Source organism: Anthonomus grandis, chromosome 4, assembly GCF_022605725.1.
Source record: "Anthonomus grandis grandis chromosome 4, icAntGran1.3, whole genome shotgun sequence".
NCBI classification, from domain to species: Eukaryota; Metazoa; Arthropoda; class Insecta; order Coleoptera; family Curculionidae; genus Anthonomus; species Anthonomus grandis.
This window is the reverse complement of record NC_065549.1, coordinates 13,039,232-13,066,362: the sequence shown is the minus strand read 5'-3', so window position 1 is coordinate 13,066,362 and position 27,131 is coordinate 13,039,232. Positions and strand designations below refer to the sequence as shown.

The window sequence follows — 27,131 nt, the reverse complement described above, 5'->3', positions numbered from 1 at the left end:
CACTTGATTCTGCTCTTGGTTGGACAGTCCATGTATCTGGGATAGAAAAAATAGGCAGAAGAATATCTATCTCGTCTGGAAGGTCAACTCTCTTCGATACAACTAAATCCTGCTAATTTTATATTTCCTCTTTGATATTCTACTTAAAAAAGAATCAGTTTTAACTGTCTTTAATTATATCGACTTTTTCTAGGGTTTTATTATTTTCATTGGGTTTGAAGCAAAATTTAGTTAATCTTTTGTCATTTAATGTTCTTATGTTGTATACTAAGAATGTTCTCTTTATAGTATGTTGCATAGCATGTTCGTGTTTCTAGTATTTTTGAAAATGTATATCATATAATCAACATAAATCTTTCGATTTCCTATTTCTATATTCCTCTCATTTTCTGTCACTAGTGTTTTAAGTTTTTTTAAGCATTTTTTTGTTATTAATAATATCTTTAGCTATTTTCTCAAAGTGTTCTTCTAGGTCTTTTCTTGTCGTTTTTTTGGTATTTTTCTTCACGGTATGGTGTTCTCCTTTACTCTAATTTTATTTTTGTTTCATCCTGCTGCTTTTCTGATGTTTCTTTTAAAAAAGTAAAACAGTTTTACTTCTATATTTTGTAAATATATTTATATTACCCGATTTCTTATAATCCTTAAGTATTCTTTTTAGTTTACCTTAAAATTCCTTTAGTTTTGATTCAGTTTTCTTATATCTACTATTTGCTCTTAATTTGGTTGCGCCTTTCTTTCTATAGGTTCTCTATGATATACTTAGACCTAATATTTTAATAATCACTGCTAGTATTAAAGACGTGATTTTCTTAAAATTTGTTTTTAATGAAAAAAAAAACATTTCTTTGTTTATTTTTGTGATACAATATACTCCGTGGCCTACAGTAATTTTAAAATTCTAATTAATTTTTGTATAACTCTCTTTCTGATTTTTTCTATTATTACATTGAAATTTTCAAATACCCTGTATATATCTTAAAAAGGTTTTTAAAATGTAAGAAATAACTTTAAAAAAAAAACTTAAAAATTCTCAATGTTAAACCCCATAACCGCAATAAATTATTTTCCAACCACGTTTCTCACAATCTTCAATAAAATTGTCTGGAAAACCATCGATTCCGATCTCTCGTCTGGTTTTATTTGATTTCGTACGTGACTCGATCAAAAATTTAATATTGACGGTTCCGAGAGTTTAAAGGGATCTAACGTCAGACGTATTAAACATTAAATAATCCACATAACCAATAACGGCTTCAAGAAGGATTCTTCGGATTTAAAAAGTTAACGGATAATAAACTTTAACATAACAGTATAATATTTAGAAGAATTTCCATATAAAACACAAAATAGAACGAGTGTCCCGTTGCAGATATAAAGTCGGAAAATTTATATGAGAGAAACGTGGTATGTTAGATGTAACTTTGATCCCACTTTTCCGGGGTGAAATAAAATGGAATAGCATATGAGATAGTGATACGAATATAGAATGTAGACGTTATGGTGAGAATTTGCTGAATTGTTAAATAAAAATTGTATATTTTTCTCTTTAGGTTATATGGAATAAATGGGTTTTTACTATAAAAGGTATAAATACATTTTTAATTTTATATTAAAAAATACATAAGTTTTCATTTTTAGCATGAAAATATTCAGTTTTATCACCTGAATATTTTCAGCATGCAGAGAGTTGATGGTTTAGAGAATTCCATAATAAATAAAAATGTTAAAGTAGAATATCAGATGGTCAAAGTGTTTGTAACAGACTAATTATTAGAAGGGTCCATTCTAACTTCCACAATATTTAATTTATTTTTCAAAAGTCTCTGAAAAAGTATTATATAATCAGTTTGTAAAATATTGTAACCAGAATAAAACAAAATGATTCCTAAACATCAATATGACTTTTAAAAACACTTTCGCACTGATGTCTTATTTATAATCACTGATGACATATTATCTTCAATTATTCATAGCATTGTTTCTGGATTTTTCTTAGGCATTCGACACCATTAAATATGAAGTTGTATACTGAAAATGTTTTGAATTTTAGTAGACCTTAAAAATCATATTTTTCCTACATATTTTACCAGTGTACCTTACTTAATATTACTTAAATTTGATATATTTAAGTTAAATAGTGTATTTTTTAGTTTGAGCAAATGAAGTATTTAAATGTGGTTTATTTAATTATTCGTGTCAAAACTGCACTCAACAAAATGCATTTATTGTTCTCTATCAATAAATTCCTATACTCTATATTACTCTAAATGTATTTTATTTATTGTTCTTACAATACGTTTATGTACTATGAATATTCTTTGTATATCACTACTTCTTGCCTAACACACAATGCCATATATTAAAACTGACTGAAAATTCGCAACTAATTTTTTTTTAAGATACCCAAATTAATGCTTCACTACTCAAACCTATTCTACTTAGCTTTAGTCACAAATCATCTATATGAGATTTCTATGACGAAAATTCTTCTATTTAAATGGCTAGAAATTTGAATCACCTGTATTTAAATTCAAATTTATTCCATTTAGAACAATCGTTTTTACTTTCTTTCGTTTTAAATAAAAATACTTATTTTTACGTTTTTATCATTAATTATTAAATTATTTTGAAGAAATCAATTACTAGTTAAAGTAAAAGTTAATTGCGGATTTTTAATTGTATCTTGAAGCTTTAAGCTCTTCACGTAAAGATTTGTATCGTCAGCATAATTTGTGATTAATGAATTTTCGAACCAACATGATTATGTGCATTGCCTATTTATTTAGTTCATACAAAAGTAAAATTTTGCCTATGCAATCATATGCTTTGCTTAAATCCAAAAATCTCCATAGCAAAAAACATGTTGAAATTGTGACAACAAAAGCAACTAGTGTTGAGCACACTACTAGTTCATAAATCTTGGAAAAGCTCAGTAGGAGACTTATAGGTCTATAGTAATTGAGATTTAAATTAATATTGGTCAAACAACTGTTTAAAGTCAAATATTATAATTTTTGCTCTTAACAAAGACCCTTTATCCAATTTGAGCACCTTATTAGGTGATTCATCGCTTTATAAAGCTGTTTCTGCAAAGAACTTGAAATATGATTTTAAGATGCCATGAATAAGTAAAGCTACTAAAAAGTCGTAATTGGGCAACATTCGAAGAGAAGTTTTGGAAATAAAAATTATTACATTAGTAAAAAAATTTAATGACTTTTTTCCAAGAAATATTTTCAAGAATCCATATTTTTATTCAAATTCAAATTCAAAATCTCTTAATTAATTTAGAAATATGTAACTACAGAGTATGATTAAAATGCACTTGAGCTCCAAAGAACTTGTTTGTGCGAGTTACTTAGAATTCCAAATAAAACCGTTGGCATTTAAGTTTAAGTGAGCCGATCCTAAAAATACCTAATAATGCTAAATCTAACATATATAAAAAACACATTTTTAGATAATACAAACAAAATACTTATTAATTAATTTAAAATTTATAAAATGCTAAATTTGTCTAGGTATACCGTAGGAGGTAATACAAACTTATAAGCATTGTTAACTATGCATTATTAATTAACAAAAACAATGATATTCTATTTAACAAAACGAGATTTAAGTAACTAAATTCAATACAAGGAAAAGCATCGATTTTCACTAACTTCAATTTTGATACAAAAATAAAACAATAGACCCATAATGAATTCTTAATAACGTGTATTGCCACCTCTAGCTGCAATGACCGCTTGAAGTCTTCGCAGAATTCCTCGAATCAAATTATGAAAACTTTCCTGAGGATGTATTCTCACTCCTCACGAGCAGCATGTTTCATGATAAAGCATAAACATAGTTTTTGTCCAGTTCTGCTTTTTATACGAGAAAAGATATTATAACTGTTTTAACTGATATTTATTTTTATTTAAATTTTCTTGACAAAATAATTAGTGGTGCGATAATTTTGTCCAGGAGTTTATTTCTTTATCCGACTATATATAGGAATTCTTTAAAAGAATCTTTGTTTTTGAAAATTTTGCCAGCTAATTTTTTAAACTTTTTTTTTATTTTTAAAATTTTTGATACTAACTGGCAAATATTGGGTTGTGTTATATAGTATTGCGAATTATATGCAGTCCTGATTTTATACTTATGATGATTTGTTGAGTAAAGGTTTGAGTGTTTATGCTTAAATTCTAAGGTAAATATACAATGACTTAAAATCAAGCACGGGAGTCTCCTCAAACCATAATTTACTGGAGATTGTTTTTCATTTTTCATAAATAATTTTTAATATGCATTTTTCTATTGTCATTAGTTTTTTTGTATAACAATCATTAGCAGGCAATATAGGCAAACTATATCGAATTAGTGACCCGATTAAAAAGCGATAAACTTACATTAAAGTATTCTTACTTAAAAAAGTTCTTAGTTGATAAAATATATTAAGCAATTTACGAATTTTGTTTACTAAAACATCGATATGAATATTCCACTTTATATTCTGATCTATTTGTACCTATTATAAACAATATGTCGAAAAACTTTTATTAGGATTAAAAAACTAGGTCTTTATAAAATAGTCTTATCTAATTTAAATCTTATTACATTAATGATCAAATGTAATAATATCTTTTCTGAGAAATGTGAAACTATTTATGGGGTTCCAAGTATCCCTTGGTTGCCTTCTATATCAATGAGATAACATCAACATTAACATTTTGCCGAATACATCAATTTGCCGATGACACTGTCATCTTCTTTCGCTCTAAGGCACATGAGGTCCTTTATACAACTCTTAATGAGACATTAAAGGTAGTTTATTCATGGCTGTGACTTAAAATTCCAAATGTATCAGTTCCAAAGCTGTTCCACTTAATACCAACTATGATTTCGAATATTATGGATTCTGCAGAGATTTTAGATCAGCAGACTATCGTGAAATTAATTAGTTTTTGGGTCAGTTTAATTGGAACTAATTACTGTTAAGTTTGTCGTTGGTAATAATTTAAAGCATAATCGATTATTAATAAATATTTATCATGTAAATTTTTTTTGCCGACGTCACAGGTAAAGATTCCTTGTGTCGGTGGAATCAACAATGCGATTAAGCGGCGTTGCAATGTTGTCGTCTTTTTATTTAATATAAGGACGTTATCTGCATTTATTTAACTTTGACAATACTAATGCTAGTCTTTTAATGTTAAAAGTCTTAACCCTTTGTAAAATTCTTCATAGTAGGGTGTGTGTCAGCACCTGAATTACTTGAAAAAAATGGTTTGCATATTCCATTAAGACCTATAAGAAGCAATATTAGTTTTTACTGTGGAATTCACCGTACTAATTATGGCTTGAATACATTTGTCTGAACCACCTGACTGGGTACACAACATTCTCAAATTGACTTCTTTGGCTTGTTACATATATTCCAGGTATAAGTCAGGTACAGGACATCATCCATTGATATTGTCGTTGTTTTGTTAGGTTATGTTTATTTCACTGATTATTCGATATTTAAATAATGAATATTGCACTGTTGCATTTATTTTTTAAATAATCGATTGGTAAATTTATGTACGTCATAGCTGTCCTGTAAATCTTTTTCTTCCAAGTTTTCCTCGGCCACAAGTTTTTTCATCTCACCTGTTCTTAAACCTATATAGCCAAAGTAAGTGAGATATGCTCTACTGATTTCGTTTCGCAGCTTAACAGAGAGGTTTGTTCTGTTTTTGTATTGGTTGATCTCTCCGTATTTTTATATTTATTATTACTTCCTCTGAAAGCCTCCATCCTTCGTTATCAACGTTTTCAGATATACAAACTTGTGCACCACATCATATCTCACTACATTTTTGATATTAGATATGTCAATAGATCTATCGATAATCATTAGTTTCGTTTTTGTATTCCTGATTTTTAAACCATATTCTCTACTGTAGCTCTCTATTTTTTTAATTGTATTTATTGTTCCTCGTCTGCTACAATAATCATCGTGTCGTTGCATACTCTTCTCCAATTGATATTTCATGGGAGATGCTTCGACCTATTTCAAAGTTAATATTTAAATGTAATTCAAATAGTTTACAATTAGCTAAACTAGGTTCAGCAGAATAAAGTTGTCTAGTATAAAAAACCTATTGTTATTATTTTTATATTCCCAGATCGAAAAAAATGTAATGCAATACCATAAAATGCAAATAAAATAATTTTTCAATTTAAATGTTTACGGATCCAAATAGTCAGAAAAACCCACTTTTATTAAAAACAATGTTTATTGCTAAAAGTTAAAAACATATTATGCTCAAATGCGATTTATAATCCGGCTGCTTGGAAAACGCCACGAAATCCGCCGGGAAAGTGGGTTAACCGAACAAGTGTGCTACCGGATTTAGAGGAACGACACGAGACCGTTAAAAATAGACACAAAAGCTAAATTTAAATGTGTTTTTTTCTTTTTTTTTTAATGCTAGGTACAGGTTAATTTACGGCTTTAGAATGCACGCTTTACTGGACGCTTAACGTATTATGATATGATGATCGTAAATCTTTTTAAATTTTGCTTAAATGCAAGGAAATATTAGAATTATTTTGGAGGTCACTTTTGCTTATTATTGAAAAGTTTTTTATATATGCAATTTTTTTTTAAATTACAATTATTTAATAAAGAAGCACACTCAGAAAATAATGAAGGCAATGAATGTATTATGATGATTTTATAACTGTAGCGAAAATCATCTAAATACCAGTAAAAAAATTTTAATATAAATTTTTAAACCTTTAAGATTTATTTTATAAAGTGTAAAACTAAAATAATTTAGCTCTTTCTGCATTATTTATTAGTTACTAATTACCACTTTTATTGTATTTTTGGGGTTAAGCTCATTTATATTACTTGAATCAAAATGCACTAAAAGTATACCTTTTTTTATTATAAATTTATAATATCTTAGAAAATAGCAAAGATTTTTAAAATATAATTAAAAAAAAAATTCTAATAGAAATTGAGGGAAAATAATAATAACATTTTTCTGAATCAAAAAAATTTACTCATATATGAGATCTTAAGGATTTTTATTTATTTGTAAGGTAATTATTTATAATATGAAATAGCTTGAAGTGGCAGAAAATGAATATAAATGTAAAGATCAGGATACTTTTATATTATTTTTTTTGATACATACAAATAACTAAAATTATAAAACATTTTAACCCTGCAGCTAAAAAAATACATTTTAAAGTTTTTAAGAGTCAAAACGAATTCTATTTATTTAATTTTTTTGTTGTAACTCGTATAATATAAAAAATGTAAAAAAATGAATCTGTAATATGCGTCAAATGGAGTTTTTAAACAAGTTTAAAATTGTTAAGTAAAGAAAAAGGTAAAATAAATTTAAGTAAGATCAATAATTTAGCATTATTATTTTAAAAACAGAAAAATTGAACCTTTTTTGATTGGTTTTATTAAATGCTAAATAAAAATATGTCTACAATTAAACTCTTTATTACAATTTTTAATCAAATTAAAAAAAAATGGGAAAGGCTAAAGAAATTTAGCAAAGTAATAAAAAATGTGACTTTAAAATATTTTTATCTAAATTAAGTTCTTTTGTAATTAAAAGTATGTCTTAACAGTATTAACTATTTAAAAATTAACCAAATTAAAAAATAATAAGAAATTAAGCGGCCAAACATCAAATACAACTAATTTTTTTATTTTAGGGATAATTATATTAATCTTATATTTAATATTTCTAATAATTTATTTTATTAAAAGGTTAATTAGAAAGAAATCAGAAAAACCAAATTAAAAAATACTAAAATTTACAAAAATATATTTAAAAAAAGCCAAAATATTAAAATAAAAGAAATCAAACTCAATTATATTTCCCGTTTATTATAATATATATTCCTTAGAAAATATTAATAGGAAATTAATTTGTGGAAAAGGTATTTTTCAAATAATTTATAACTTATTAATTTTTAACTATACAAGTTGTATCAAGTAATTTTTCCTATATGTGTTTATATAAATCTTGCATTCATTATTTTTTTTCTCCCATTTTATGGAAATAAAATAAAATGCTGAGAAGAGTGTTGTTAATGTTAGCAATAAGTTACTGCCTAATAAACCAGCGTTAAAATCTAAAAGGAAGTCCTGTTATACCAGTTGAGTTTTTTAAAGTGTTGCAACAACGGCTGAATTTTTTTTTTTACATTTTGATGACGTCATAAGTATATGGAGAGACACATTTTACGTGTTTCTTATTATAAAAATGAATTACGTCAAATGTGAAGCCTGTCCGTAAGAAATCTTTAAAATTGCTCTGTTGGTTACGGAACTGCAATTAAAAATATTCTAAATCAATGTAAAAAGAATTCGAACATTTTAATCATTTTCACAGCTGTTCCCATGAAAATCTTAGTACTTACGTATGTCACATAAAAAATTTTGTCTTATTGACAACTAAATTATGTCAAAAAAGCATGCAAGCGAATTTCAAAGTAGAAGTTGATATATTGCTAATTTTCGGAAAGTGTAGTAAACAGTAGGTATAGGGCGGTTGCAGAAGTGTAAGCAGAGAGGTTTACGAATATTCTAAAATCTCATACGGAAAACAGGTAAATTGGTCGAGATGGTCAAATGGCCTGCTGGTTTACCAGATTTAACCCTCTTTGATTTGTTTCTATGGGGATTTATAAAGGATAAAGTAATTGCTACTGTACTATGACTCCACAAGATTTGAAAAATAGGCTTGGTTTTGCTTGTTTATTAGTACTGCCAGCTTAGTTCTTAAACGAACATTGTTACCGTGAGCAAGAAACTCATTTCCCGAAAGTTATTGGAATAAGTGGTAAGAATTTTTTTATTGTAATTACATACTTAGTCATAATTTTAAATCTAGTAAAGCGATTTACATTTTTTTTTGCGAACAGACTTCATATTTAACGTAGATTCGATTTTTTTAAATACAAAACACATCATTCCTATTAAAATAATAGAGTGATCCCTCCTCCTTAGGGAAGTGAAGGGAATTATTTTAAAAAATTTCATAAAATATAGTTATTATATAAGCTTTCACTAAAATGTGAAAACAGAATTTGCATTCATTTTAACATGTCGCATTGTTTTAAAAAACACTTTAAAAAACTCTCCCGTGTAGTTTAGCTTCACTCTATTAAAAGAGAACCAAAAATGATATTTCAGAGGCTGTGTAATTTACGTTATAATCCAACGAAACTGACAATATATTTTTTTTTATAATTAATATGAAAATTCTAGAATTTTTTAAATAATTTACATATGTAGCTAAATAAATATTTTTATATTAATAAAACAAGGTTGGTACTTACATAATGAGGTGGGTTAGGCAACGGCAACAGGTTGGGGTGTTGCGAGGGAGACAAGATCACATGCCGCAAAGTACCGTTTTCGTCGACGACTTGCTGGACCACGTGACCGGGTGGCACGTGTACCGGCATCGCGATTGGCGGCGATTGGTTCGTAGATACCATGGGAACAGTCACCGGACCTAAAACAAACGAACTATTTATTTTCACCCTTTATAAAGTTAAAAAATTGGAATCTTTATTGAGATTTGAATTATACGAATGGTACTAACCTATGGATTCGTATTATTCATACTAAATCTTATTGATCTAAACGAAATATAGTAACTATGACCTCGAGAAAACAACATAGTCAAATCTGTAAACCTTGCTGGACTGTTTTCGATAATAGACCACCCTGTATAGACCGACACACAGATAAAAATGTTGATTTGAACAACAGTGTTTTCCATGCAAAATTAAGTATATCGGTCTGGTCAATTCAGGTCTTGAGTGCAATACAGGCACAAGTAAGAATTTCACTGATATTCATTTGTTGTAGTGCCTACAGTTGGCAAAGAATGTTGGTTAATTTTTTACCATGGCGCCTTCCCTCTCCCCCTATCCAAATGAAAAATATGTAAATATAGAATGCATGTCAAGTATAAAAGTATCTCCCTCAAAAAAAAAAAAAAACGATATACGATACAGATTTAAGTTTTTTTTTTAATTTCAAATTGCAGGCCGTAAACATTACTAAAGAGTTTTAGATCCTACATGGATAAAAAACATTGATTTAAATATTAGTAAATTCCAAGCAATATGTAAGGAATCATATACTGGTTTGGTCAACTCAGGTCTTGAAAGCGACTTGATACATGTTGTAAGACCTGACGCTAGTCCTCCCTGATAGTTGGTTTTTGTATTGTGGTAGTGGGTAGTTGCTGCTTACAGATGTGCCCGGATACTTAATAACAGGTAAACTAGGAGAGATCAGACTCAAAAAATATCCTGAGACGAATACGAGGAATATTTTCCATCAAATTGTTGAGCGTTTTTTGATTTTTTGGTTAATTGTAGATAATATGTCTGTTTGTGTACTATGACTCCTCCCCCACCAAAATTAGTGTAAATATTGAATAACATTTATGTGTAAATATGTCCCTGAGAAAACATAGTATAGCGGGCTAATGCTTTTCTTTTAACTTTCACACTCCAAGTCGTAAACTAGAAAATAGGCCACTCTGTATAGAGACATACATATAAAAAAGCATTCATTTACACAGCAGTGTATTTCAAGATACAGTTTGGGAATCATATACTGGTATGGTAAACTTAGCTCTTGAGTGTGACTTGATAAAAGTAATTTAAGTATTGTAAGTTCTGACTCTAATCATCATATAGATAGTCGATTTTGTAGTGTATTCATTGTATAACATCATGTGCTTTAGTAATGAGTTATTTTTTTTCAAATAATTCACACCTTTGTCAAGAGGACCATACCTTAGTATCCTGAAAAAATTATTATATGTGCAGGAACTTATAGTAATAAAATTATCGAGCCATTTCTTTTGAAAGAAAATTTAACTGGACAAATTTATCTCGAAAATACAATATATCGTTCAGTCGTCCAATCTATTGAAAACCAAGTGGATGAAAATAGTATTGGGATACTAAACGTAAATAATTTGTATTTCCAACAACACGGAATAGTTTTCAGGGATGTGGATTGGCAGGCGTGGTGCAATTGATTGGCCCGCACGATCGCCAGACTTAACACCACTAGATTTTTTTTCTTTTTTTTATTTTATTAAAATTATTTAAAAAGCAAAGCTTATAAAACCCCACCTGAAAATATGAATAATTTAAAGGATCGAATTACTCGCGAATGTAGATATATTAGCAGACAAACACTTGCCAATGTTCGTGAGGAATTTCAAAATAGACTTTATGATTGTCTCGCGAATAATGGAGTACATTTTGAGCACTTAATATAAAAAAATATATACTTAACCACCAAAAACTTTATAATTTTGTTAACTCATTTGGTATACTTCCAGATACGCAATCGGGATTTAGGAGGAATTATAGTACAACTACTAGTCTGGTGGGAATGTTAGATAATATAAGACTTAACGAAGAACATAAACAAAGTACTTGCATGGCGATGCTTGATTTTAGCAAAGCGTTTGATACAATAAATCACTCAATGCTCCTTGCAAATTAAGGATATTTTGGTTGTTCCGAATCCACAGTTTCTTTTTTTTAATTAATATCTTAAAAACAGATCAGATTCGGTGTTGTTAAAAACCAACAATGGAAGTTTGGAGCACTCAAAGTATCTTGACTTGGAAATTGGTGTTTCTCGGGGCTCCATATTGGGACCTCTTTTATTTTCGATTTATGTTGCGGATATGCATTACTGTATTGAACATTGTAAATTACAACAATATGCTGATGATTCTCAGATATACGAGCCATTAATTTTTTTAAATTTTAATATTTCTGAGCAAAAAATTAAATCGGATTTACTAAACATAGTTAGTTATTCCAATGAGCATAACTTAAAAATTAACCCTGCTAAATCTAACATCATTTTATATGGCTGTAATTCAGGAATTCTGAGACAACAAAAAAGTATAAATATTAAGATTAATGGAGAAAAAATTCCAGTTGTCAACGAAGTGAAAATATTAGGATTGACTTTAGGTTCTAACCTTTGTTTTAAGACACACATTAAGAACAAATTAAGCATAGGCTATATGCGTCTTAGAAATATGTACAGACTCAAAAATGTCTTAAAGAGTAAAACCAAATATTATCTCTGCAATAGCCTTATTCTTTCCTTACTCGACTACGGTGATATCGTATATTCTAATTCTATAAAATCTGAGCTTTCTAGATCCATACAAAAATTGCAAAATAGCTGTGTAAGATTTTCTTATGGCGCTGCCTATCGGAAGCATATCACACCTTATTTAAACATAAATTCTATTTTAAGTATGGAAAGGAGAAGAAAATTACACATATATGCCTTTATATATGAAATAATAAAGTCGGGTCAACCCCCTTATTTAAATAAGTTACTTACTACTCTCTCGCATTTACGCAATACTCGTAATATTGGAAGTTTTAGGATACCTCAACATAGAACAAGTAACTTCCACAGGTCATTTTCAGTTGTCGGAGTTACAATGTGGAATAACTTGCCAAATAATATTAAAGATTTGTCGCTTAATAAATTTTACACCAAGGTTAAGCAAATTCTTCTCGACTCCCAACGAGATGCCTAGTGGTATGTTTAATATAAACTGCAAAATCAACTAAGATCAAAGATAAGCTGGCCTGTTAAATCTTTCTTTTGTAGTTCTCTTTTATCTATTCTTGTTGCCTTCCGTGCATGCCAGCCAAATTGCTTTGCCATTTTTAGTTTTAGTTTTGTTCTTTTTTAGGTTAATTAGGAATTTTTTTTTGTGTTTATTTATAATCTTTTCAGTTTCAATATAATAGTTTGTAATGTCATTTTCTTGTTAAGGCCTGTTTCACGCAAATTGCGCTCTCGGTTTTATAAATCGCGAAGCAGTTCCTTTTACCAAAAATTGTCAAATTTTATTTTCTTATGTAAATATTATATTTATAACTATTTTTTTGTAATAAACTTTTTTTGACTTTCTGACTTAATATAACAATAAAATAAATTATGTGAATTGAATAAATTGGTTATTTTTTAAACACTTTTTTACAACCTTACTGTTTATTGGTCTATAAACTTACATTTTTTATTAACCGTTGGTGTACCTATAAAAAATGTAAGTTGGATTAAAAATGATCTATAACACTATAAAATGGCTATTTGATATATCAAAGTATAACCTCGATAAAATATTCATTATTACCAGACATTTTAGCTCACTATTCGCCGATACGTCAACCGATTTAATTTTTTTTGGCACTGTACATTTAATGTACATTAAATATGCATTTTAATGCTACTTACAATACTTAGACGATGGGGGTTCCCATTTGACATATCAAAATGAGGTTAGCTGGAGGTAACGAAGTGATTGACAGAACTTTGCCAAATATAAAATTAAATGTCTCCCTGTATAACTAAATTAACGTGTTCTTTTTTATTTTTTTTTAAGGGTTTATTAAGGTTGCTTAGTTTCGAAATGAAAAAACTGTAGGTTTGCTTATGGACTATTCATTAAAATTAGTGAAAATTTAGAATGGCATTTATGTGTACATATGTTCCTCAAAAAAAATTATAGAGTGCTTCAGGTTCTTCACTTGCACAACGGCGTATTCCAAGAAAATTTTTACGAATCATATACCGGTCTGGCAACTCAGGTCTTCTAATACATGCTCTCATGCTCTCATGACCCTCTAGTCCTCACTGATTCAGTCGGTTTTTAAAGTAGTGTGTAGTTGCTGCTTATAGATGTGCCCAGATGTTTGAAGTGTTTAGTCTAGGAGAGATTACACTTAAAGAAAATTCTGAGTCGAGTACGAGGGATATTTGTTATCAAATTGTTTGGCGAATATTGGTTCATTTTTTGCTTATAATATATTAACCAAATAGTTTTCAATAGAGCACTCTGTAAAGATCAAAAACCGTTGATTTGAACAATTCATTCTAAGAAAAAGAGTATATCACATATTTTATTTACAATTATGTGTGAAAGGAAAAAAACATTTTTTATAAGGTGGTCAAAGAAAATTTCATCTAACATTGGTGACATTGGCGAGTTATATTGAGAATAAAATAAATTGGCTATTTCTTAATCCGGTAAACAAAGATTTTCATGTTGCTTTGCATTACTTTGGGGACTTTATTTTTTTTTGAGGTTTTTATTTTTTTAAGCCAAAACCATGCCTCGGACAAAGAAAAATTAAAAAACCGAATTTGCTGGGAAATGACGGAGGATTTCAATAGTATTTTTTTTTTAAGAATAACCAGTAGCGTGGGGGAAAATTTAAAAAAAATATTTAATGGAATTCGTATGGACATTCGGACGTAGACCGTAAATAAATGACCTTAACACAACTTACATAAACTATCCACTTTATCTAACATTCTCACCACTCAGCTTAGAAACGGGCAAGTTTTTAATGTTAAATAATTTTTTTTTACGTGAATAGATTCAGATTTCTGTGTTATTGTAAACAAATATAGCATCAATGCATTTTTTGTTTTTTAATGATTTGGCAATGTGCATTTTTTTATTCTGAATAACGATTTATTACATATGTCAAAATTTACTGTAACAAAAAAAAATTTGCTTAATAATATTCTGTGTATCATCTAACATCCCATATCCTTTTAATTTAGACTGTAAGCAAAAAATTATTATATAGACATAAAATTTAAATTTTTAAATTAATATAAATCCATAGACAATTTAACTTAATTTCCATAATTAAAAATTTTCCTTACATAGTTATTAATAATAATTATTTTTGTTACCCTACTTCTTATTCACAATACGATATCGAACCAATACGTCAATACGAAATACTATTATTACGAATTGTGATGGCCGATTCAATCAAAACACAAGTGCTAAAGCTGTTTCATGCAATATAAATTTATACCAAAAAATCTTTAGGAATTGTATTTACAGCCAAGTGAGATTCGTATCTTTGGTCCGAATCGTCCGAATACGATCCACCTCTACCCCTATATATACTCTTATAAGTTGTACCTGATACGTTACAACCCCTTTGTCAAATATTTACAATGTCCACATTAGTTAACTCCAGATTTATTGTATCGTGACGCTTTCGCTAATGGACTGGATATATAATCGCTCGTTAGAAATTTTAGACAGATTTGTCAACATAACAATAATAACATCGTCCGGTCGTTTGTCGTATTAGCGCGGACTGACTCAAGTTATTTCACTTTGGCACCTATAATTTACTTAGGATTATAATGTTGACGAGTTGTCAGAAAATGAGACTAATTTCAGTTAATTTAGTAAAGTGCTACTAAGAGCTATTGCAAGTGTGACATTGGTGAAATATCATGATGACTTATACGGGACAAGGTGAATGATTAATCTCATATACTTGCGACTAACTGAGTTCTTGAGTTCGGAAATAAATGTATTAATTTAAAATAACAAATCTAAGTTACAACGTGAAAAGATAACGATCGCTTTTCTCCTACTGTACCTCTAATTACTGTGTTAAAGTAAAGTTCGGTCCAAATTATTGACCGTAGGAGGCCAAAACTTAACTTGCATTATATGTTCATTCTAATAAACGTTCTATCGACAACTTAAGGATTTGTAATCTCTGTAACTTAGGGTATTTTGACACCCAAGACACAATATGAAGTTTAATTTTTCTTAAAAAAATATATATATTAAAAATATATTTATTACACCATTAGAAGCTGGTGGATTCTTATTTAAAAATTTATTTTATAAATGTTTATTATTTTAAAATCTAACGCTACTATTTTATAAATTAAATCTTCTGAAATATTTTTTATTCCTATTATAATTGAAATTCATTTTTTTATTCGTATATATCAAATATTATACTCATTCACAGGGAATTTATTCGTCTATATTTTTACTATAATACTTTTATGTTAAGGCAATCTGGTAGTTACTAGTTTTTGTAAAAAAAATGTTTAGGCTATTTTTTTATTGGTAATAATGAAAAGAAACGAGCTCAGACAATAATAGATTAAACCTCAGCTCCTAAGTATATAAAAAATCTATTATACCTTAAGTGAATTATTGTATTTAAAACTTTAATTTTAAAATTAAATTAAGTATATCGAACGGGATCATTACAGATTTGAGTTCATATTTCTTTTAAATGCGTGACAAAGTCTATTTTCTTCTTTTCAATTTTTTGAGCGTGTAAGATAAAAATTTCTAAATTGATTTTTGCTATAAGTGACGTAATACCCAATAAAATAAGTAACTCATTATGAATTCGTCACAACAATACAGATTTTACTTAAAACTAAGGCGGTCGTGTTTTAAACAATCAAAAAACTTTTTATTCCAAAATCTTGGATACGTCGATTTTATTTTCGAGAGGGACAATGTTTAATGAGCATAGGTAACCTCACCAGCAAGGGGTTGGAATCACTACTAACATCTTAAATGGAAACAGTAGTCGCGTGATACCTTATTTTAAAGGTCTTTTAATTCTGAATTTACATTAGTTGCCAAATTAGTGTATTAAATATTATGATAATCTGTGTTACTTTTAAAAATCGCACCTACCTTTATTTTTCTTATAGCGTTCGAACCCTACTTTTTTTCTCGATGTATTCATTACCTAGGTACTAGGTCTACCTCCGGCCATGGATGACCTCAAAACTCTCGAAAACTTACACTTTATTACTCTCTACCTTTTTGAAATACAGTATAAATGAATCCAACCTAGATATTTTAAAATCCTACTGCTTAACAGCGAGATCCCAAATAAAAAAGTGAAATTTAAATTTAGGTTTTTATGAATGTTTTAAAAGTCTAGTGAAACTTGAAAACAAACATAAATCCCCTTATAAAACCGCTCTTAAATCAGCAAAAATTCGCACCATGACCGAAGTCAGGAATGTTGACGACCCGGGACCCAGACCATCGCGCCGCCGGTGGTACCATTGACTCGTCCTCGACGAGGCGTTGTCCTCTGATGGTACCTCCGCTACCGAACGACCTTCTGCTCGTCGAGGCCGCCGACTTCTAAAACGTACCGGCTCTCGCTTAGTTAGTTACCATGCCTGATTTGGCATTATCGTTTTTTTTTTGTTTTCAAAATGCAACACTATCGAGAACACAAATGCCAAAGTTCTTTGATGATATGTATTATCTAAAAAAATCAATTTTGTTTAATACTATTTGAGGAGCTTGCGTTCAAAAGCGGTTATATCCATTTTGTTACTGTTTTAAACAGTGTGATTTTTCTCATTTTAACATTAGATCTTTAAGATCTAGCTTTGATTTATTTTTCAATTTTTTTGGAGTCTGAGCCGATTGATGCTATTGGTTTGTCTGAGACGTAGTTTCATGGCGGTATTCCTGATTCCTGGATATTCCTGAGATTATATGTTATTATATGATTATAGATATTCCTTAGATTGTTAACTTGGAACCTTTAATAGGCGCTATAGAGACATTGTGGGTTGAGGTAACTACGAGTGGCACTAAAATATACCTGGGTTCATGCGATAGGCCTTAACGTTCAATATTTTTTACTGCTTTTCGGACCTTGAAAATATACTTTCTGAAGTTCTACCTAAATATGATCGTATCTATTTTGGTTGAGACTTTAACGTGGATTTCCTTTTTAATAGCAATGAAAAAAGTCTTTTTTCCGCACTGCTACATAAATGCGGCTTAACCAATTAAGCACAGAGCCTAATAGAGTAACAAATTCTTTAGAAAAAAATTGATATTATTATAACTTTTCTATTATAACATACCAAATAAGTCTGTAGTGGATATCATTGGTTTTGGTTGGTACACACTCATTGGTTTTACCATTATATTATTAAATCCCAGACCGCCTGTGCAACTAAAAACATACAGAGATTTTCAATACTTTGATTATAACCCGTTCATCAATGACTTCAATATTGATTGGGATTATATTTATATGATGAATGCAGCTTAATAATTAAGTTTTTTAATTTAAATATTGATAATTTACTAACCGTACATGCCCCGTTGAAGACATCCAGGTTCACCAAGGCACCTGCTCCGTGGATGACACATAACATATAAAGTTATTAATAAAGCTTCGCAAGAAGGCACTATCTAAGTATAATGCATTAAAAACAGAAAGCTCTAGAAACTTTACCACAAATGCTATAAAGAATAAAAAATCTTTTTTGAATTTAAAATTTCAGTCAAATCACAAAGAATTTTGGAGAGTTTTAAAACAGATGAACCTGGGTAGAGCTTCAGCGCGTCGTGTTATTAATTTTGATGCTAACGAATTTAATAAATATTTTATGGACAGTATTCCCATTTGTGTACCCGACCCAGACCTTATTTCGGACCTATACGATGACAAGACACACCCCTTTGAGACAGTGATTGGAATCATCTCCAAAATTAAAACTCGAGCTACAGGTATTTATATCTCCTTATCTTCTACCTCATATTACATGCAGTATAAGTAAATGTTTATCTAATAATTAATATCCTTTACTTTGGAAATAATCAATTATATTCTCGGTTTCTAAACATTCAAATCCCTCTGACGTACCACAGTTTCGAACCATCAGGATTTTGTGCACCTTGTCCAAAATTCTAGAAAGAATTGTATATGACCAACTTAGTCAAAATGTATCTAATTCAGTTGTTATACCTTCTACTCAGTCAGACTTCCGTACTGGTTATAGCACAACTACTGCTTGAGTTTGACAGATGATTTACTTAAGGCTGCCGATGAGTGCAATGCCAGCTGCTTAGTACTCCTCGACTATAGTAAAGCATTTGACGTTTTACAGCACGATACTCTTTAAAAAAAAAACTGATCTTGATAATGATGCAATTGCCTGTACAAGAAGCTATCTGAGTGACAGAAGTCCGCAAGTAGTATATGGAGATTCGAAATCTTCTTCGATAGATAATTCTAGAAGCGTATCTCAGGGAAATATCTTGGAACCTTTATTATTTTTAGTATATACTCGTAGTATATACATTTTCCTACTGGTATCAAAAATTGTAAGTCGAATCAGTATGCGGATGACCTGCAGATTTACCATTCGTTTAAGTTTGATAATATTGCTCACGCTTTTCAACTTATAAATCATGGACTTGAATTATATTTTTAAAAGTTGAAAAGCCCTTGGTCTCAATTTAATTACTTCAAAAACTAAAATGCCTATTTTAAGAAAAAATAAGAAAGCCTTTGAAACCAACCACAACTTTAATATTGAGTTAAATGGGACTTCTCTTAACCACTTAATGTATGCAAAAAATTTAGGAATATACCTTGATAATGATCTTCGTTTTGAGTCTTTTGTGTCACATCTCCTCCAGTCATCGTTCGCCAAGTTGCGACTGCTATATATCTGCAAAGTATACTTATACTAAGGATATAAAGGTAGGATAAATTAACTCCTTACTACTTTCTCACTTAACCTATGACAATATTGTTTATTCGCCTGCGCTAACTGAAATCTTTAAAGCAACTTTGCAAAGCCTACAGAACTCTTGCCCACGGTATTACTACTCTTGCAGAAAGTTTGACTTTTCAAATTATCTACATTGTAAATTAGTCAACGGAAGTGATAGACATGAACGTGTTATTCGAACCAGAGAGTTTTATACGATTCCAAAAAATAGGTCTGCCATGTTTCAACGATCCTTTAGGTATAATGCGGTCCTCTCTTTAATTATATAACTCCTGGGATCAAATCGGCTCCATCTTTAAATAACTTTAAATTAAAGTTAAAGAAATTTATTATTTTGCAAAGAGATTAACTGCGTTAGCATATCACTGTCGTCTTTTCTATTTTTTTATTCTAAAATTCAGGACTGGAAAACGTATCCTTACATTTAAGCTAACTGTGTATCTATTTATATTTTAATTTGTTTATATAAGCTTTAAATTTAAATTTAATATTCATATTTTACTAAGCTCCAAATATATTATACTTTTGGAAGGTCGCTTGTACTGTTCACTCATTGTATTATAATATCATACTTGTTTTTTTTTAATCAGTGGTTAGGTTGAAAAGTTATGCTAGCTCGCTACGCTTAAACAGCAGTTTTTAGAAATTTTTATGATAATAAAAAGATTAACGTAGCATTATTATTATACGCGTTTTTGTGATTTTAGGCTATGTTTTACAAGACCTATCGACTTGCATGATCATTTGCATTCAACATGAGCTATTTGTATTTTAAAATATTAATGTATTTTAAATATTTTTGAAAAGAATTATGTACGCCACTCCTTTTTCGTAAAATTAAAACTATTTTTAGAATCCCCATTTATTTCAGCGAAAATTTGATTTCCTGACTTTTTTTCGACCGACATTCGATTACCACGAATATACATTATTTAACAATTAATTAAAAGAACAATACGGGAACAAAAATGTAAATGGTCTAGATTAGCTTTTGAAAATGGCCACCTCTTGCCATTGAGTTTCGTACCCTTTGAAAAATTTCTGACAGTATCAGAACAAGATATTATGCGGATTATATCAATTCAAATGGCCGTATCTTCCATTTTCCTTGATTTAAAAGAATAACCACTATAAATGGTAACAATGCATTTTTAAACTAACTCTAAAACCTTCATAGACGTATCTCCTATGACACCCAAGATTTCATGCTTAGAAATTTGGGCGTAAGTGATATTCACTTTCGTTAAATCAAATAGTTTATATAATTTTTTATTTGCATATTTTTTTTCCAAATCTCGTTGTTAGACTTGGCTTTATCTACCCCTAAAGAAAAAAATAACGAAATATTAAAGGGAGTTCTGGAATGAAGGCATCTGATGACAAAAATAAGGATTATATCCCTTCGCCGACTAGTTCCAGCTCAAGTGAATGGTGGGAAAGTCGAAAGTAAAAATTGACAAAAAAAGTTTATTAAAATAATAAATACAATTTGCAATATTCTTTAAAACGATGCATCAATTACTAGCACATCAAAAGCTGAATATTTAAAAAAACAATGAATAAATCCAAAAATTTTCTTTTAAGAATATTGTGCTAAATGCAACAAATTAATCACAGAGGAAGAAATTAACAAAAAGCGGACAGCCTAGAAAACGAAGAATGATGGAAGAAAATAGAATAATATGACGGAAAAAATAAAAAACAAAAACTCATTAACAAACCTATAATTTGGTTAGATAATTGTTCTAGACAGAACAAAAATTGGTGTTTACACATTTTTAAGTTAGGCAGTTAACTCAGGAGAACTAAACTTTAAAACTATAACATTGAGATATATTAAGCCAGGCCATACTTCTATGGCAGATGACTCATTTCATTATAAGGTATAGTTGTTGCTTAACGTAGTTCGTAAGTCGGTAAGGTTCATGATTTTGTTGATGGCGTTAGAATGTCATTACATACTGAAGTAATAGAGATGATAGTACAAGATTTTGACTTATGGAATAATGAATCATCTCAATATAAGGTAATAAGACTAGGTCTTCGACTCTACCTCACTGGAATGGTGAAAATTATGTTCACCAGGGATGTAAAGACATTATCTTATAAAACTAATTCTGATGGACCAGTTAATGTCGTCAATGCTTTAAAAGCTAATTGTCATAAAAATGTCATAAAAAAACATGACTTTAAAGGCGCACTATCATGCATAAAACTCATACAATGTCGCATGAAAATAGGGACATCGTCCAGCAACATTGGTAAATCCTATTGAAGAAAGTGGCGATAATTATTTCAATTTGCTTGGTAAAAAATAAAGTCCAATCAAATAATCGTCAATAATTCCAGTCCATACATTTACTGAAAATTATTCTTGGTGTTGGGATTCCGTGATGCCATGCGGGTTTTTAACGCTGTTATACTGTAATGGTAAAATAATGAACATATGATTATATTTTTTCATATGCTTATGGAATAATTAAATTTAATTTTTTTTTACTAATAAATTTACCACGCATAAAAATGTTCTTATTTTTTTCGCAAAAATCACATGTCGGATGAAAAAAAGTCACAAAATTTAATTTGTTCTACAATTAATGAAGATTATAAAAATAGTGTCTATTTTACGAAAAAGCAGTAGCGTACGTTTTTTTAAAATATTGAGCGTATTTTTTTGGGCGTAAAATAAAAGCGTATTTTTTTTAAATATCGTCTAGGTTCTACGTCTACGTTTCTGTATAGATGCTACTAGGTAAACTTTAAAAAAAGCTCCTATATTAATGGCTGTTGATAGTTAGAGGGTGTGTGCTTAATTTCATAAACCTATTTAGGAAGTTACTAAAGTTTTGATTAAGGAACGATTTTTTTCGATTCAAACGATTTAATATAAGAATCAATTTTATGATTTAAAAAAAAAATAAAAATTCTGGGGACTCGCTTTTAAACTACCGCATATAATGTCGCGTGAAAATAGGGACGTCGGTCGTCTAGCAAATTTGGTAAATCCCGTTCAAGAAAGTGGCGATAATTATTTTCGGTCAATTTGCTTGGTAGAAAATAAAGTCCAATTAAATAATCGCCAATAATTCCAGCCCATACATTTACTGAAAATTGTTCTTGGTGGTGGGACTCCGTGATGCCATACGGGTTTTCTTCAGCCCAGTAATAATTGTGAAAATATCTAATGGAGTTCCTGAAAAAATTTACTTCGTCCAAAAATACAATTTTGACTTCAAATTGTCTTCAAACAGGGATTTTGGGCAACAATTTAAAGAAACCATTGGCGGAAATTTATTCATAATGAAAAATGGCTTATTCGTAACACTCGCTTTTAGTATGATCCTTAGAACCAAATTTGGGAGAGCCTATATGTAAATGTTTAAATACTATTTAATTTTAAAGTACCGTTAGACTACTAGAATTAAAGTTGTATAGGTAAAATAATGAACATATGTTTATATTTTTACATTTAATAATTTTTTACTAATAAATTTATCATGCATAAAAATGTTTTTATTTTTTTTTGCAAAAATCACTTGTCAGGCGAAAAAAACTCAAACAATTTAATTTTTTCTACAATAAATGGGGATTATAAAAATAGTTTTTATTTTACGGAAAAGCAGTGGCGTATATAATAGTTTTCAAAAATATTGAGTCTACGTTCCTGCATGGCACTAGTTAAACTTTAAAAAAATCTCGCATATCAAAAATAAATTGTAATAAAGAAACAATTTTGTTTTTAAGATTTTAACACTCTATAGCTCAAAAGTTAAGGAATTAGCTTTATTGGAATTTTATTTCTTAAAATCATCTAACAAACCTTTAAGGATTAGCATCTTATTCTGTAACACCCTGTATATTAAACTAGGTTAAATCTTTTATAGTGTCCTAAGGGCACTATAGTGCTAGGCAGCAATTTTGGTTTTTGATTATACGCTGAATGAAAAAAGTGGTGTGTTTTATTTAAGAATTAAGCACAGCATACAACTGCTCGTCATTTGGTTAGGTAAGTCCAAATACGCATATTCTTGTCGAAAATATTACATATTTTTTCCAACACTGTATATACTATGGTCCTATTAGTTAATACAATATGGATTCCTAAGAGTACCATATTTCTTAGTTCTCCTAATTACTGCGCCGGTTACAATTAAAAATAGAAATTATACGTTTTCGCGCCAATTAAAATCCGTTCGAAACAAAACGCTTTGTATTTCAGCTCGTCGGCCTTGATTAACCAGGTTTTCCGCTAGACATCCGTAAAATTAAAAATAGAAAAGTTTCGAATGCCATCCGGGGGACCATTTGGGAATTTTTAACCGCTAATTAGCATAAACAAATGGCCATTGTGGATTTTCAGGTGATTCAACCTCCATACAAAATCGGTGAATGACGTTAAATTAATCGCGTCAAGGTCTGCTGGATATTAAAAATTTTAGTGCTTCGACGTTGATTGGCTTAAATCAAAAAAAAACTTCACTGTTATGCTTTGATATTGAGGCATTATCGTAAATCTAATATTAGACCTTCGTAGTGTGTACTAACATCTCGATAATATATATCAATTAGTAGTATTTATCAAGCTTATAAGTGCAATGTCCACTGCCCTAGTTAATGTTTTATGTTCCGATCAATTAGTTTTATAGTCGATTAATAAATAGAAGTTGTGTAATGTCTATATAAAAGCGATTTAATGTATAATTATATCGGGTATGTCTCTATGTTCCCACGGCTAAACATTTATATATACTAGAGATAAATAAATAATTGTATGTTTAATTGAAATTGTTTTTACCAAAATAATGTTATTACACTAAAAGTGATTAATTTAAGGGTAGCAAAAGTATATTTGCCGAAATTAATAAGTAAAACGAATTAAGTTTAAAAGAAATTTGTAATTTCTAAAATTTTAATTAGTTAATTTTTTTTTTAATTCAAAGAATAAATAAGGCACATAGGACTGTAAGATAATAACAAGGCAAATAATTTAATTACATGTTTCTTTTAATAAATACTTTGTCGACTAAATTAATAAAATAAGTTAGGAAAAATATACAAAAGACAATAAGCCTCCATAATAATTTAAATTGTTTTAGAAAATGTAAAATGTAATGAAATTTTTAAATAAAAAGAAACCACTGAATATTATCTTATGTATGAACTATATATGAATTATTATCTTATATATGAACAATGTAATTTATATTATTAAATAAACTTCCAAAGACAGCAATAAAAAAGCTAAAAAATGAAAATTTATGTTTAGTAACTTTATTTAATAAATTGTTTAGGATTGTAGCAAAAGTGATTAGTAAATGTAAAATCTTACGAAACCTATAAATTTAAATATAATGGATCCCAAAGAAAAACTATATCTAAAAATTACTAATTATTTAAAAATAAAGAATAAATTAAACTAATGAACAAATAAAATTTGAATTTTAGCTTAAAAGTTAGATTTTTTTAAAATTGGGTTAGATACTACGTGAACCAAAATTGCATTTTAAAGAATAAATTCCAGAATAAAAATAAATTATGCTTTATTATTGTTATTATTAGTATAATTATTATTTTTTGTTTAAAATTTTAATAAATTTTAAATCTGACGAAGTCTAAACATAAATTATTTTTAAAAATCATATTAATTCACTAAATGCAATTATTTTTTTTTGAAAATTATAATTTTTCTAAATAAATTAAAATTATAAATTTACAAACAAATTACCAGATATCTGGAATGAATTATAAATTTTTTTAAACTTAATTTTATAACTAATCAAAATACTTTTTATTTTAAAATATAAGAAGGGTGAATAATAAAATTTAAATAGAATTAATTCTAAATGAAAACTATTTTTAAAAGTTACTAATTCCTTAACAACTAAAAAAAATTAATTTATAAACAAATAAAATTCGAATTTAATTTAAAAGACTTTTTTAATTAGGTTATACATAAATTTAAGTTATACGTATTCTGTGTATCAGAAAAAATAATACTGCGTAGACTAAAAGAGTATTTTAGTGATTCTATTAGATTTTGTATAATATACACATAATGTAGAAGATAGTAAAAATTTATCAAACATGGTTTTTTAAACAACATTTTTAAAATTCATATTTAATTATTAAAAAACTGTATTTTTTTTGTAATTTATATCTGTCATAATACTTATTGTTTTAATAAATAATATAAATACTTAGTATTAAATATTTTTAATGTGTATTGGTAATAAATTGTTAATGTTAAGAAGGTAATGTGATAAATACAATTCATTATAATGAATTTTAAACAAAAACTATTTTTTTAAATTAAGTTTTATATAAATTTAAACTAATATAAAATTATCATGCGTAAATAAGCAAAAAACTAAAATAGTATTTTGATTAATAAGTTCCAGAATAAAAAGAAATTAATGCATTTTGTGTAATATATATTGTATAAAATTTCTTAAAAAATTAGCAAATTGAATTTTCTTAAAAATGTTAATAAATTTTAAATCTTACGAAATCTAAATATTAAGTTATATTTAAATTCATATTAATTTATTATTTTTGTTAATTAAAATTTTTCTAAATAAATTTAAAATTTTAATTTAGCAAAAATGTGTACCACATATTTAGCTATTATTATTATTATTTTTTAAAAATTTAAGTTAAAAACTAATATATTGAAAACAAATAACTCTTTATTTTAAGATATACTAAATGTGGTAAGTAAAATTTAAATCAAAACACACTGCGTAAACTAAAATTGTAAGTAATAAATAAATACCAAAATTAAAATAAACTTATGAATTTTAATTCTCAATATAAATTATTTTTAAAATTCATATTTAATTTAAATAAAAATCCTTTTTTTTGTAAGCTATAATTTTTCTACATCAATGTATATTATTAATTTTGAAAAAAAAAAGCGTAATCCAAAATTTAAAAAAAAATGTCTCCATACTTTAGATGCTTATACGTTATTTATAAGTACTTAATATACAAATATTATGTCTTTACACTATATGAGAAAAATAGAATAAATAAAGTTTGGGCGCCAAATTGTCTTATTACTGACCTATCGATCACATTAAAAATCAATCAATCAAAATAGTTGTTAACTTATTAAAAACTATTTATTTATACACTCGAAAAATTTGACGAGTGAACTTTTAAGCAAAACATTTTTAAAGTAAACCAAGAAAGTAAAATTAAAATAAAAACATATAAATCAATAGAATTTCATTCAAAAACTTATTATTTAATTAATAATTATACAGGAAAATTTACAAAAAAAAATACATAATTAAAATCTATAAAAATTACCAAGAAACGAAAAATAAATTCCTTAATATAAAAATACTTATTTTTAAGAAGGAAAAATTTTTCTTTGTTTCAAACATATATATCCCATTCAATTTTACAAATTCTATTTATAAAATCATCAAGTAAAATCAAAATTAATTGCATTTAGTTGAACTTTCGCGAGACCTTTAGAAGTGCTAAAGGTGAAGGTGCATTCTATAAAATACCTTGAAGATGTAGAGTAAAGATTAAAGGAGTGACTCGTTACGGTACATTTTCTCACATTCCTTAATGAAGTTGCTTGGAACAATAAGAACTAGAGATAACGCATCAAGAATTCCCTCATTTATTTCGTAGTGTTTTTTTATTTAAATAAAACTAGCGCATGAAGAAAAAACTTTTT

The 27,131-nt window shown here is 28.2% G+C and overlaps 1 protein-coding gene across 2 annotated transcripts in view; it reads right to left on the bottom strand.

Annotated features, from left to right (window-relative positions):
- LOC126735713 (fibronectin type-III domain-containing protein 3A) overlaps positions 1 to 27,131 on the bottom strand; it is a 259,517-nt gene that overhangs the window by 107,622 nt on the left and 124,764 nt on the right. For both annotated transcript variants that reach the window (XM_050439790.1, XM_050439791.1), the window contains one exon: positions 9,349 to 9,527. In XM_050439790.1, the coding sequence (XP_050295747.1) occupies positions 9,349 to 9,527 (179 nt within the window). The remainder of the gene's footprint in view (positions 1 to 9,348; positions 9,528 to 27,131) is intronic.